This window comes from Stigmatopora argus, chromosome 6, assembly GCF_051989625.1.
Source record: "Stigmatopora argus isolate UIUO_Sarg chromosome 6, RoL_Sarg_1.0, whole genome shotgun sequence".
Lineage (NCBI taxonomy): Eukaryota > Metazoa > Chordata > Actinopteri > Syngnathiformes > Syngnathidae > Stigmatopora > Stigmatopora argus.
Genome location: NC_135392.1, coordinates 17,647,212 through 17,662,385, shown reverse-complemented (window position 1 = coordinate 17,662,385; position 15,174 = coordinate 17,647,212). Strand labels below are relative to the sequence as shown.

Below are 15,174 nucleotides of genomic sequence, written 5' to 3'. Positions count from 1 at the left end.
CGCCAAATACCTTCCAGTAATATTACTAAGATTATATAATACCTTGAGATACGAGTTTAATGCACATTCCCGAACCAAGCTCATATCTCAAATGAATCCGTTCTCACCCTCTAAAAATCACAAAGAAATGGATATTACAATGGAAAAAACATTTTTATTTGTTCGAATTCACCACCTACTCACAAAGTCACAAATACCTATATAGTGGATATGATGTTCAATACTAAAATGTGATATTATTCAGTACAGACAGACAGTAGCGTTTACCGCAGAGTGGGCGGATGAGAGAGAGAGAGAGAGAGCGAGAGAGAGAGAGAGAGAGAGAGAGAGAGAGAGAGAGAGAGAGAGAGAGAGAGAGAATGAGAGAGAGAGAGCGAGAGAGAGAGAGCACAAGAGAGAGAGAGAGAGACAGAGACAGAGAGAGAGAGAGAGAGAGAGAGAGAGAGAGAGAGAGAGAGAGAGAGAGAGATTATTGGGAGAGAGAGAGAGAGATCATTGCTGCCAAAAGTCGACGCAACTACACATACAATAGCTTTCAGTCGTAAGGGTAAGTTCTGCAACTTTTTATTAATTAAATTATTTTTAATTTTTTTTTACCATAAGACTGACTGGCAACCAATCTACGATATAGTCTGGCTTTTGCCCGAAGTCAGCTGGGTTACAAAGCTTCAGTCACGCACAAATCGCAATGTTCGCAGGGAGTTTCCAAGTGACATTATTACTCCATATCTAAAGAGAATAAGAAAAGTTGCTTCAATTTTCAGTCCACAAGTTGTCCCTATCAGAAAAATAACTAACATCCAGTCTACCCTGCCTTCACACAGACAATGGCTCTGCATCAAATGGTACCTGGTAACTCTGACGGAACCCTAAAAGGCAACCAAAAAACAGTGGCCACTACGACATGAGGCTCTTGACAGAAAACCGTAGCATGATGGGATAATGAGTAAATTTGGGTGCATGAACAACACCCATGACGGCAAAAAAAACAAGTCCCAAGCATAATAGCCATTATTTTTTGTTATTATTATAACAACTTTTCTTATTTCACGTAGGAGGGCGAGATTGAAAACTTTAATATTTTTTACTCTGACGGACCGGCACTAGGTGGCTCGCGGACCAGTACCAGTCCGCGGACCGGTGGTTGGGGACCACTGTCCAAACCCCATGACAGCCTAGAGAATCAACTATGAAATAGAACCCTTCACTCAATTACAACACAAGAGCCTAATGTATCAAATACTACATAAAACCCTAGAGAATTTAATATAGCGCAACAGCATTCAAGTGTCAACAGACACAAGAGACTTAATATCAAGTGTCAGCCTGTTAACTTCTACAACATGAGAGCATTCAAACTCATTTCTGACACATTAACCAGCAATTATCACTGGGACAATTTATAGGGTGTAAGCTTAGATTGTCTGAGGCTAAAACAGTGTGAATGGTCTGGTCATGCATGGATCGTAGTATGTGCTTTTCTGATGAAACGTCTCCATGTAACATGTCACTGCACCACAATTAAAATGACCCATGTGATTTTGATTAGAAGGTAATTGCCATCATCACACACAACAGCAACATACAGCCGACCACCTGTCTGTGTTCGTGAAATGAACAACGCTTGGTCCTCAAACTGCTGTGCAGTACTTTAGCATTAGTCTACTTTTGCATTGAGCATAAAATTAAAAACACAGATCAGCAAATGTCAACTAAGACAGTCAACCCCAACCTGAGAACCAAAGAATCTACAAAATATTTATATTTATAAGTTGCTGTAAACACTTATCTATTGTTAGTTCTTAATGAACAATATAATAAGTTATGGTGTTCAATTGAAGTTCCAGTTCTAACTTACAAGATTCTGTAGGTTTTTGGGTGCGTACACAATCTGATTATATTAGAGAGGCTTCTGTCATCACGACAATATGTCACCAAGAACAACAACACCAGGACAACACAGCGTTGACATGGACAGCTGTGGTAACGGAAGACTTTCAGAGGTTGTTGGGATGCTAAACTAGTAAGACGCCAGTTCAAAAAAAGGCCAAACATGAGGTTTTATATGGCCTACTCCATTTTTTCCAGGATAATTAATTCTCTGGAAACCTTTTCTGCATTAGAAGAAGACGAATTAAAAGTAACCTGCATTTGACCCACAGCTTAAACTGCGCACCACACGAAGGGAAGCAAGTGGAGGAGGAATGGAATGAGAGAATGTGTGGTCTGGTTACCTTTAATCTGGTTGCTCTCCACATTGCCATCTTGCATTTTACCTACGATGGAGACATACAAGACAATAACAACAATGATAACCAAGGTGGACAAGTCAACAAAGAATCATCACAAGGACAGACATACATGCAAAAAGAGACCCCATCTCAACAAAAAGAAACAATACAGGGAGAGGGGGAAATGGCTTTTAATACAGTATCTTTGAAACATTGAAAGTTATATGTTGGTGGTCTTAACTGAACGATAGAACAATTTCAAAAGGACTTGGAGTTAGTGCCTTGATATCTCTCTCATCTCATTTTCTGAACCGCTTTAGCTTCATTAGGGTCGCGGGGGGTGCTGAAGCCTATCCCAGCTGACTTTGGGCCAGAGGCGGGGGACACCCTGAATCGGTGGCCAGCCGATCGCAGGAGACAGACAACCATACACAATCACACCTATACTGTGGCAATTTAGAGTGTCCAATCAGCCTACCATGCATGTTTTTGGAATGTGGGAGGAAACCGGAGTACCCGCAGGAAACCCACGCAGATCCGACATAAAATGCCAGGCAATTATCGCTGCATCTAATTCTTGCTCAAAAGAGCTCTTGAAATGAACAAAAACCTCATCACAATGTTCACTCTTGTCTGCTATGATAAAACCTCATTTTCAGATTTGTATTGAACAGTTGAAGTCTACAACATCATTTTAATAAATGTTGTGTGATCAAAAGCAAACTTCCCAACTTTGGTTTAGAACTTTGGTTGTACGGATTTTTTTTTAAGTTATATCTCTTTATTGACATCATCAACTGCAAAAATTGAACAGGCTGTAACAAAGTAGGAGCATTTAACACTTAAAATAATGACACAGGCAGCACACAAAGGAGACAGCATGCACAAAGAGCGTGTGCATGCAGGATCACAGACTCAAAATGAAGCAGAATGAAGATGTGAAAAGGCAAAAGCGCCTGGAGGGAAAAAAAAAACGCCCACGTTTGAGTTATATAAGAAGGAAAAAAGTAATAAAAAAATAAACTTACGTTTTCTGGCCAATTTAAATGGCTAGTGGATTGTTCCTTGTTTAAGTACAGAATTTTGAATTAAAAAGACACCTATAAAATCATTGTTATCTTTGATATTAGCAGTTGAGCTATCGCACTGCAGTAAAGGTGCCATTTACAATAGAAATTACCTTTAGTTATAATTACAGTGTATAAATTAAGAGAAAAATCATTCTGTTTGTGTTGGAATCATCCACATTGTTACAAATTCTTTGATTCACTGACTGGATGCCAAAGTTGCAGTTAGAATGACAAATTGTCACATCTTGGATGCTGCAAGGTCAACGGAACTGTACAAATAACCGCCCGGCTGTGTGGCGCAAAAATGGCATGCTGCCGCCAGTCTCCTAGGAGACACCGCAGCGCCATTCTAAAGGGAGGTATTTATGAACGAGCAAAAATGTGGGGAAAAATGAATTGCACTGAAGGAAATGAAGAGGATTGCGCTTTACAATGATTTTGTGAGCACAATCATTATTTTTTAGACTCTGTTGTTAAACATAAGTGGTTGTGCAAAACCAAAACATGTGTAACATTAGTCTGTCCCACCTTCCCTCTGCCCGTTGGTTCGCTGGTTTATGAAAAATATTTTAAGAGTGGAATTCATAACTGGTCGGTTTTCATTCTACCACGTCATTTTTTTATACAGCCTATGAAAGATGGTATAAGGTGTTTGGTTGCTTGCTTTAAATATATTAAAAAACACCATTAATGTGTGTGTTTTTGTTTAACTCTAGAATCCAATTTTACCTGCCTATGAGAAGCCTTTTGAGGTTGAATCTTTAGCATGTGCTCATTTAATTAAAATAAAAAATACTTACAGTGTTTAAGAAAATTTATATTTTACACTCTGACTGATTAATAATCAGTTCTCTACTTATACTCACACTATTGGATTATAATCATGGGCCCATTTCTTCTTCAGTTAGTTCACACTTAGTTTTTGTTTATGCAGTGTCCATTAACTTTATTCTTAGGGGTTTTAACGGTATTTCCGCCGGACTGGGTCATTAATCGAAGACTGATCAAAGCAAATTCAGGTTAGAATGCCTTCTTCCAAACAGTCCATACTTTTGTGTAAACAGTACAGTTGTCAATTGGTGTTTTGATTAAACATTCAAAGATAACTTGAAGTTTGATTAGACAATTCTTAATAAAGGTGATGAACATTGCCAAAAGGGGTCACAATGAAATATGGAATGAAGAGGCATGACTGCAATGTGAATTAAACAATGTTATGTTTTAACACAGTGACTGACTGAGCGGTTAACGCGTCGACCTCGCGGTTCTGGGGTCGAGGGTTCGATCCCAGGTTGCTCCTCTCTGTGTGAAGTTGCGTGGGTTTTCTCTGGGTACTCTGGTTTCATCCCACATGCCTGGTGCCCGTAGTTAGCTGGGATAGGATCCAGCACCCCCTGCGACCATTGTGAGGATAAGTGGTTCAGAAAATGAATGTTTTAACAAGAGATGTGGCTAGTTATGTGCAAGTAATAAGAACATAGACATTAGATATGATAGGAGAAAAACAAATACCCAGTGTTATGTATCTCTGTTCCCAACTTTTGTTTTTTGTCTCCTCAAACCCTTTTCTCTCTATCTGCCTTTTGTAAAATTCCCACCCACAGATGGAGTATTTTAAACTCCCATGTGGTACAAGAAATACATATACTTTAGCATTTAAAGGTATTCAGGCCTACATTTTACGTGACCATGCAGATGAGCCGGATAGATATGAAAATTTAATGTGTAATAAAATATTTAAGACAAAAGTCTAATATGTCTGTTTAAAAACCCTTTTTTATATTACATTTTTCTAAGATGCTGAATTTCAGTTTTTAATTATCTGCATGGCTTAATATTCAAAATTACAAGCAAATACCCTTACCCTAATAACCCTTATTATACAAGTATAATGAGATTTAAAGCTTTCACCACGTTGTGCACAAATAACAACAACAAACAGACAAATAAGTAATCAATAAATATTCCAGTCTATAGGACTTGTAGACTATAGTACTACACTTATAGTAGAAGTGTAGTAAATCTCTCATATGTATCGGTTTTCGTTTTGAAAATGCCTGACCCAAAAAAATAAATATATTTTCACAAGACTGGATTTTTTGGGAACACACTTCTAATGGAACAAGGACAACAAGACAGTGTGTCTGTGTGGGTGGGTGTGAGGGGTGTAAAGGCCAAACAGAGAGTTCAAGGTGGTATATATACGTATGTAGCACGATGAGCAGGGGAAAAAAGAGGATGACAGAAAAAGAATCGGAGGTTTTGTCAACCTACCATTAATAAGGTTGGCACTGCCTGGGGCATTAAAGCCCGCCGCCCCATCCGTGGCAATAGTGGCGATGGGGTGGATGGGGGGATGTGAGCAGTCTAGCCAGTAACAATGGAAGCCCAGCATAAATGGACACACACAAGAACATACACAAGACAGTGAACAGAAATAACATGGTTATAAGACATTAAACATTTTCAGTGTCTTCATAAAGTCATAATGATTAAACCACTGATATATTTATCTTTTATGTGAACTAATTAGTGCTTAAAATGAACAAGTATAAGAGTGAACAGACATATACCACTATCTAAACATGGAAAGTAATACCAGCACATTGTCTTGAGAAATCATTCCGCTCTAGCTCATGAAGTGCAATAGAGCTCACAGGCAATTTATTTGTTGGTCGACTGCCAGATAAACTTTTTAAAGTGAAAGTTCAATTCTTCAGTTTGTTGAAATTAAGTGCCTTGGGGCAATGTTTCAGCGTGAAAGATTTTACTCTTCACAGTAACAAATATATTTAGTCATTAGATGCGGTTACTTTATCTTACTTTCTTTATGACCTAATTAAAAAGTAATTGAACTGCAGCATTTAGCAATGTTTGCACATGGTTTGAACATGCATGCACTTAAGTTTATCGAAAGGTTGACCTGAGTTAAGACATTATAAGGACTGTCCAATCATTCTGATGATTTTCTTCCGAATATAGAAAATATGTTTGAAGATAAGTGCTGAAAAGATGGGCACAAGCTGAGGACATTTTTGTGTTATAAAGCCGTGTGGCATTAATGGCTGTGTGTGGTTAATCAGTGGGTTATTTAGCCAGGGCTAATACCACAATATCTTTAATTAGCACATTTCCTGGATGGCAATGGCAATGACAGGTGGTGAAAGTGATGAAGTTTTCCATTGAGACCAAAAGTCCGGGTAATGAGAATGTAAAAACTGGAATTGGAAACATTGTAAGTGTTGAGATTTACTTTTCAGATGACTGCTTGAGTTTCATTATTTTGCTTAATCTTTTTTGTTTGCTACTTGCAATATTTTCTTTGATGCCAGAAATTTAGTTTAAATCTTTTCCTTTCACAAATGTGATTCCATAAACAAAATAGCATCCATGCTGTAGTGTGTATAGTTAGATTGAAAGTCAACAATAGAGAGCGGTGAAGTTTAATCAGTCATGGTTACAGCGTCTGAGAATAGCCTTTGTAAAGCCTCACTACATATACTCATTCATTTTTTTAATTAATTAAAATTTGGCAGACTTGTTAACAATAGTCTTTACTTTCACCTAAACAAACAATTTATCATGTTTTCCTTGGACTGGAGAGTCCTCTATAAATAACTAAACAAAATTTTACCAGGATTTGGTTTCCTAAATCAGACAATAAAGTAAACTGTTCTAGTCTTATTTTATACTATCAAACTGACATGGTGACAAACTAAATGAATTGGTAATTCACAAATGCAATGTCCAGCAGACCTAATAAGTAGTTAGCAAATATGTGGACTAATTGAGTTATAACTTGTTTGGTTCCTAAGTAACTAACTAACTGACTGAGAGGCCTTCTGAATCTGACTGGCTAACAAAGTCATTGACAAACTGGCTGATAATTTGACCATGTGGGTGAATGGCGGCACTCGGACGTTTCGTCGAAAGACGTTTGGTCCCCGGATGCTTGGTCCCCGGACGTTTGGTCGACCGGACGTTAGGGTAGAACGGACTCTCTCTCTCTCATGATTATAATTTTGAGAGCGAGAGATTACCTGGTCGCTCGCTTTCAACAGTAAACTCTCTGTCTCTCTCTCTCTCTCCTAATTTGACAGCGAGCGAACCCGGCGACCAAACGTCCAGTCGACGGCCCGTCCATTCTACCAAACGTCCGGTCGACCAAACATCCGGGGACCAAACGTCCGGGGACCAAACGTCCGGGGACCAAACGTCTTTCGACGAAACGTCCGGTCACGGTGAATGGCTTACTAAATGACTGACAGTCTAAATTGCTAACTATTTTGCTGATAAACTACTTTAAGATAATTGGTTGCTGGATAACTGGCTCACAAATTAAGACACTCAGTGAGTAAATAACTTGATAACTCACAAACTAAGAAATCAGGTGACTGTTTATTGAAGCTTGGCCTTTTACAAGACAAGAGTTCGGAAGGAAGTGACTTGTGGGTGATTATGGAGAATGAGTTGAAGGTCAAAGGACAAGAGAATTCCACCCACAGGAAGGTGTGTGATAAAGAGAATGCTTTACCTGTGTTCTGGTGTCCATCTTCCACTGCGCCTCCTTCAGGGCAAATGCGGAACAATGAGACATAGTAAAGGACAGGAATTCCACTGAGCTACATTGCAGCTCACCACTCATTCACCAATAAATTACCAGTTCACACCTTAGACAGTATCCCAAGTATGAACAATACCAATGTACAGTCATACCTCTACTTATGAATGCCTTTGGGTGTGAAAGTTTCAGGTTACAATTTTTTTATACGCAAATGAGTGACTCGAGATACGAAAAAGATCCAAGTTACGAAATCCCCCAAAAGTAAATGCATTTCCTTATCCATTATTTTATTTTATTTTGATTTCCCCTTATTAAGCGATTAGTAACTGTACAAATGCAACGTGGCACACATTTTCACACACACACACACAGGCCACACGTAAAAGTCTAAAATGTAGGTACTACAAAGTGGACAGCTTTCGGCCATCTTGCCGCCATCTGGTGGACAATCACAGGTATTATATCTATAACGGCCGCGGAGGCAGATATTTCAGCGGCGCAAAATTGGGACACTTTGACTAATTTTAAAGGGTCTACTTGGTAGTTGTGTGAGGACCGTGGAACAAGTTATAAAATGTACATGTAAAGTACACAAGTACCTCTACTTACGAAATTAATTGGTACCAAGACATACCGACTGTATTAGCAATGATTATGCACATGACTTGCTTGTAGAAAGTATTATTTTTGCAGAGGAATCTGATAGGAAACACTGTTCAAGTCATGCTGACTGATTCTTAAATAAATAAATACACCAGAGTGAGTGTCTTGCCTTTCTTTTCTTTCTTCTCTTCTTCCTCTACTCCAGCTCCGAGCAGGGTGAAAATGATTCCAGTCTGAGAGTTGACGCCCACAGCGGTCACCACCATGCGCCCTGAGCCCTCCATCACATGCGTCCCTGGAGGGAAAATATTGTTTTGTGGGTTGTGTTTGCAAAAGGACTCTGCAATACTTAACTGAACTATAAAATTAAAAAAAATCAGAAAAGCAGGTAAAATGAAGACAAGATGAATGTGACATGTGACTTGTTTTATCCACTCTATTTGCAAATTTGATTACATACCAGACAACAACATGGGGTCTTTGTCTGCAGCCTTCTTCACGTGATCAGACTCTCCAGTCAGTGACGACTCATCAATCTTTAAGTCGTTGCCTTGGATCAACACTCCGTCAGCAGGAAGCAAATCACCTGGTATCATAAAGACGGGAGTTAGATATAAAATGTCAGTGTCCGGATACGGCAGCTATTGTTTAATTATGGTTCATTTAAATAGATTTTATATATATATATATATATATATATATATATATATATATATATATATATATATTTATATATATATATATATATATATATATTTATATATATATATATATATATATATATATATATATATATATATTTCAGCAACACGCTTATTTACTTATATATTTATTCATGTATTTATTTATTAACTTACTTATTACCTATCTATTTATGTCTAAAATGCCTTTCCTATTTCTGCATCCTCACCCTCTTGCTACTGTGACAACAAAATTTCCCGAATACGGGATGAATAAAGTTATCCAATCCAATCCAATTTATACCGCTGTTCTCTTTCTGCAAGGTCTCATTAAATAAGGTGGTATAAAGTATAATAGATGTTCTTGAGGCGGCATGGTGGGCGAGTGATTAGTTCTGGGGTCGAGGGTTAGATCCCAGGTGGGTCCTTACTGTGTGTTTGCATGTTCTCCTCGGCCTTGCGTGGGTTTTCTCTGGGTACTCTGGTTTCCTCGCAGGTTGAACACTCTAAATTGGCCCTAGGTATGGGTGCAAATGGTTGTCTCTCTCCTTGCGCTCTGCGATTGGCTGGCCACCAATCCAGCCAGGGTGTACCCCACTAGGTGCCCATAGTCAGCTGGGATAGGCTCGAGATCCCCCCCCAATCCTTGTGAGGATAAGCGGTTCAGAAAATGAATGAAAGAAATGTGCTCAAGTGCTACTAATATTTTTTTTCTGCTGTGCAACTAAAAAGTCTTTCATTGGAGGACTTCTAAAAGTTCAGTCTATTCTCTTTTATGCCTGGAATCAGGTGGAATGGTGGGTGACTTGTTTGTTTATCACTTAAAGCAGGGGTACGCAACTCCTGTCCTTGAGCGCCCCTATCCAGACTGTTTTATGTCTCCCTACACCAACACACCTGAATCAATCAGGATTGTTATCAAGCTTCTGGACAGCTTGCTGATGAGTAGATCATTTGATTCAGTTGTGGTAGAGGAGAGAGATATGGAGAACAGATTGGATAGGGTCTCTCGACGACTGCAGTTTTTTTGCTTCGCTTCTTTTGTCCCACAACTTCAAAAAAACTGTGGTCCTGTAGGTTGACTTACACTAGGTTTGAATGGGAGCATGAATTGTTGTTTGTCACTTTGAGCCATGGGATTTGCTCGTAACATTTTCTGGTAAGTTCACTATTTTAACTTCAGATATTTTAGGTTTTTAATGAAATGCATGTTTCCACAGTTTCAGATTGTAAGTCAGGTAAGATGAGCCAGTGCTAAGGAATGAATGAAGTAATAAATTAATCAGTGAAAACTAAAGGCAATATGCTCTTTGTGAAGTGTATATACAGGAAGTAGCTTCGTATACAGCATGGTGCAGGTCAGAAATATGTATAATATTGGATTGGATTGGATTGGATTGGATAACTTTATTCATCCCGTATTCGGGAAATTTCGTTGTTCCAGTGGCAAGAGGGTGAGGATGCAGGAATAGCAAAGGCATTTTAGACATGAATAGATAGGTAATAAGTAGGTCAAGAAATAAATACATGAATAAATATATAATTAAATAAGCGTGTTGCTTAGCACATATATACATACATACATACACATAAATGTAGATGCATGCATACGGTAGGTCTTAATATAAAATAAGTGTGACTCTCTGAAGTGATAGTGCTGCCTTTACTAAAATAAGTAGAAAGATACAGGATGAGCAAGAATGGTTTCATCTGATTCTAATGGAAGAGCAACACGAGGGTGAGTTTAAGCTCTACCTTTAGATACAGCTCCTTTAAGACCACTTTCAAATGTGCTTCATGTTCACTAGGGATCATTAATTTTAACGATGTCCTGACACATCCTTTTATTGTGTGTGTAGCATAGACCGGCACATGTAATTTATTGGATGCCTCAATTTTTGCAAATATGCTGTTTTCAGTCACACTTAAATATCTTGCTGTTTACTGGGATGTCCTGACCGCATCTCATCTCATCTTATTTTCTGAACTGCTTTATCCTCACTCGAGTCATGGTGGGTGCTGGAGCCTATCCCAGCTGACTTTGGGCCAGAGGCGAGGGACACCATGAATCAGTGACCAGCCGATCGCAGGGCAAAAGGAGACGGACAACAATGCACACTCATACCCATATCTAGGGGCAATTTAGAGTGTCCAATCAGCCTACCATGCATGTCTTTGGAATGTGGGAGGAAACCGGAGAACCTGGAGAGAACCCACGCAGGTGGACCGACCTGGATTTGAACCCAGGTCCCCCACTGTGAGGCCGATGCGCTAACCACTCACCTGCCGGGCCGCCCCCTGACCACGTAATGCAACAAAATTTAACAGTACATGGCTGTTTGTCCACAATGAATATAGTTCAGTTGACAATATTGTGTGTTATACAAGGCATCGAGTGACATAGTGTCACCTAACCCTAATAAAAAATACTGTAAAATAGAATTGTATGATATAAAGTGCAGCTAAAATACCCACCATATTTAATTTGTGCGATGTCGCCCACAAGTATGTCTGATACTGGCAGTTGGATGACTTGGCTACCACGGACCACCTGAAACTTCTGTTCTTGCTCGATGCGGCTCTGTAGTCCGCGGAACTGCTTCTCCTTAGACCAGTCGTTGAACGCAGTCACCAGGACCACGCACACCACCGACAGGAGGATGGCAGCTCCCTCAATCCAGCCCGCCTCTGCCTCACCCTCGTCCTCCGCACCACCTTTCACTGTGCCACAAGCTGTGCAAGGGAAAATTTAGAGAAATTTAAAGGGAATGATGGGAACTCTTTTTAGCAGAAAATGAAATATAAGCATTCAGTGAAAATCTCCATCTTTCAAATGCACCTGTGAATACGTGTCTACCAAATTATGAAAACCCAGGATATGACATCTAGGTGTATATTTTAGACATGATAACAGATCATCATAAAACTAATACATGTTTGTTGTACAGCAGAAAAAAATGATATTAGTAGCACTCTTGCACATTTCATTCATTTTCCAGACTGCTTATCCTCACCCGGGTTGCGACGGTCCTGAAGCCTATCCCAGCCAATTATGGGCACCAGGTGGGGGACACCCTGAGATGGTTGCTAGCCAATCACAGAGTACCGTGTACCCGGAGAGAATCCACACAGTCCCAGGAAGAACATAAAAATTCCACACGGGATTGAACCCTTGATCTCAGAACTGTGAGGCAAATGTTTTAACCTCTCTTCCTCCAGGTCACTCTCAAATAGATGAATGATATTAATTGTGTGGCCCTTCCAGATTTCTTCTCTCTACTTTATGGTCCCATTCAATAATAAATATCTTCCTCTGGCACTCTGAAATTTGGGTCTGTATTGTGGAAATTACATTTACAAAGACTAAATAAAACGTGTTATTTAAATGTGTCTTTAATCATTGTATCAACCCATTAATCAAGGAACATCTAGCTTTAAAAACACAATAACATAAGGACAAATCATAGCTGTCCATGGTGCTGAATTCTACACAGAAATGTGCTCTTAATTTTTTCACTTGTGTGTATTTATTTATATATATATATATATATATATATATATATATATATATATATATATATATATATATATATATATATATATATATATATATATATATAATAGATATATACACACATACATACATACATACTCCTTTGACTTTCCCATTTTAGCGTTTGTGGGTGTTTGCATCCAATGAGACCTATTTAAATGGCCTCAGAGAAGTCACCAGCTGTAGTCACTTATAATCACTCACAAGAAGTTAAGAGGCCATGAAGGCTATGAAGCTCATTTCACTGACACAACTATCTAAGTCACCAAAATTGCTCATTCGTGTTGCTGTATGTATATTTTTGACCCAGCAGATTTGATCACTTTTTCTGTTAACCCATAATAAAGACATAAAAGAACCAAACTTCACGAATGTTTTTTGTGACAAAGAAGTATCTGTTCCAATCACTCTATCAGAGAAAAATCAGAGTTGTAGAAATAACTGGAAACTCAAGAGAGCCATGACATTATGTTCTTCACAAGTGTATGTAAACTTTTGATCACAACTGTACATATTTAGTTAACAAAAGGCACAAATACAAGGCGATTACTGGTAAGTAATTGCATATTCACTGGTGAAAATCAAGTGACACGTCACTGTTCTAGCTGTCCTCGTCATTCACATCACCTTTCGCATCAGCGTCGAGTGTCTGAGTGAGTTCACATTCATCGTCGCCAGTATTGGCTCGCGCTTGCTGGAGAAGTTGCAAACCAGTCTGAATCGGGCCATCTGACCTGAAACAATGGATCTGCCAATCCTTCGAGTCGTCGAAAGCGTTGGTCAGTTCGCATCCCTTGAACGACTTGATATTAGATCCTTCGGCAGATGATCCCAAGCATCGACAATCCATTTCAAATAAACTTCCATTGTTGGTGCTCACATGTTGCCGAATTTGGTGTATGTAGCTCTTCTCGCCGTGCAACATCCAGTTCTTGTAGAACTGTCGGATTTGGGCCTTGAATGGGGCGTTCCAGTAGACCTCGGGGGCCTGTATAAATTTGGTGCAGCCTCCTGGAATCATGGCCTCATCAATATGGAGCTTCTTCAATTGCTTCTTGGTGGCATCGCTAATGTGACAACAGTATGAATCCCAGGCAAGAAGGCGCTTGACATCTGCCCAACCTTCTCAGGTTGAGAAAAATCTCTATTTCACCTGCATGCCGCTCTATTTTTCAAACTTTTCCCCGTAGTGACGTTCAATTAGAGATGCCATTCAATTAGAGGTGCTGCTCAAATAGAGGTTTTACGGTGTGTATATACATATACATATATATATTATATGGGAGAGAGAAGGAGAGAGAGAGGGGGGAGTGAGTGAGTGAGAGAGAGAGAGGGAGAGCGAGAGAGAGAGAGAGAGAGAGAGAGAGAGAGAGAGAGAGAGAGAGAGAGAGAGAGAGAGAGAGAGAGAGAGAGAGGGGGAGGGAGGGCTTTGGAGAGAGAGAGAGAGAGAGAGAGAGAGAGAGAGAGAGAGAGAGAGAGAGACTGAATTTTCAGGTTACAAAACCCTTCGTCGTCATGGAGTTTTAACAGGTTAAGCAACTTTGTTCTTTATTTCAAATTACTGGTGTGAATGAAATTAACAACAGAGTCTGGTTATCGATCCAACTGATATTGCAAGGCAATAAGGCCGTAAGCCACCTTCCATCGCTATGATATTGAAGCATAAGGAAGGATTAAAAGCGACGACTACTCGGCATGGCCCCTCTGTTCTGAACGACAAGATGGAGAGACTTTTACTCCTTTGGAATTTGATTTAATGCTAAGTTGTCTACAATTCATAATTTGAAGTTGTTTAGATGTGTGTTTATGTTTGTGTCCTTTCTCTGTTGCTAACGTTATCTTCCTCCTTACAGTTACGCACCTGCATGCACGAATAGGAAATGTTTTGGGTGTTTGTTATTCATTTCAATCTCATCTTATCTCCTCTCATTTTCTGAACCGCTTTATCCTCATTAGGATCACAGGGGGTGCTGGAGATGGACAACCATGTACACTCACACCCATACCTAGCAGCAATTTAGAGTGTCCAATCAGACTAACATGCATCTTTTTGGAATGTGGGAGGAAGCCGGAGTAAACTGAGTAAATCCATGCAGGCCCGGGGAGAACATGCAAACTCCACACAGGTGGACCGACCTAGACTTGAACCAGACCCCAGAGCTCTGAGGCCGACGCGCTAACTACTCGTTCCACTGGGCCGCCCGCAACGCTAATATAAAAATAAAATCTAATGCTGCAATGCAATCAATTGCTTTATGCACTGTAACACAGTAAATCATCATCCTGCATTGTATGCATTTTCCTGCTCATATTCATTCTCTAGTACATTAAATGCATGGACAAGTTAATGGGTAGACTTTTTTTAACAACTGAGGCATAATGACTCATTCAGCAGAAACCAACATGTTTTGGAAAGTGTACACCAGGGGTCACCAAACTACGGCCCGCGGGCCGGATACGGCCTGTCAGCACA

At 39.6% G+C, this 15,174-nt stretch overlaps 1 protein-coding gene across 11 annotated transcripts in view; it reads right to left on the bottom strand.

Annotated features, from left to right (window-relative positions):
* The window catches only part of atp2b2 (ATPase plasma membrane Ca2+ transporting 2), a 126,797-nt gene that overhangs the window by 42,839 nt on the left and 68,784 nt on the right, over positions 1-15,174 (bottom strand). For 7 of the 11 annotated variants that reach the window (XM_077603794.1, XM_077603793.1, XM_077603792.1 and 4 more), the window contains 6 exons: positions 11,624-11,881; positions 8,929-9,054; positions 8,638-8,763; positions 7,836-7,868; positions 5,576-5,668; positions 2,235-2,276 (listed from right to left, as the gene is read on the bottom strand). In XM_077603794.1, the coding sequence (XP_077459920.1) occupies positions 2,235-2,276; positions 5,576-5,668; positions 7,836-7,868; positions 8,638-8,763; positions 8,929-9,054; positions 11,624-11,881 (678 nt within the window). The remainder of the gene's footprint in view (positions 1-2,234; positions 2,277-5,575; positions 5,669-7,835; positions 7,869-8,637; positions 8,764-8,928; positions 9,055-11,623; positions 11,882-15,174) is intronic. The other 4 variants (XM_077603801.1, XM_077603800.1, XM_077603796.1 and 1 more) reach the window with 3 other exon arrangements.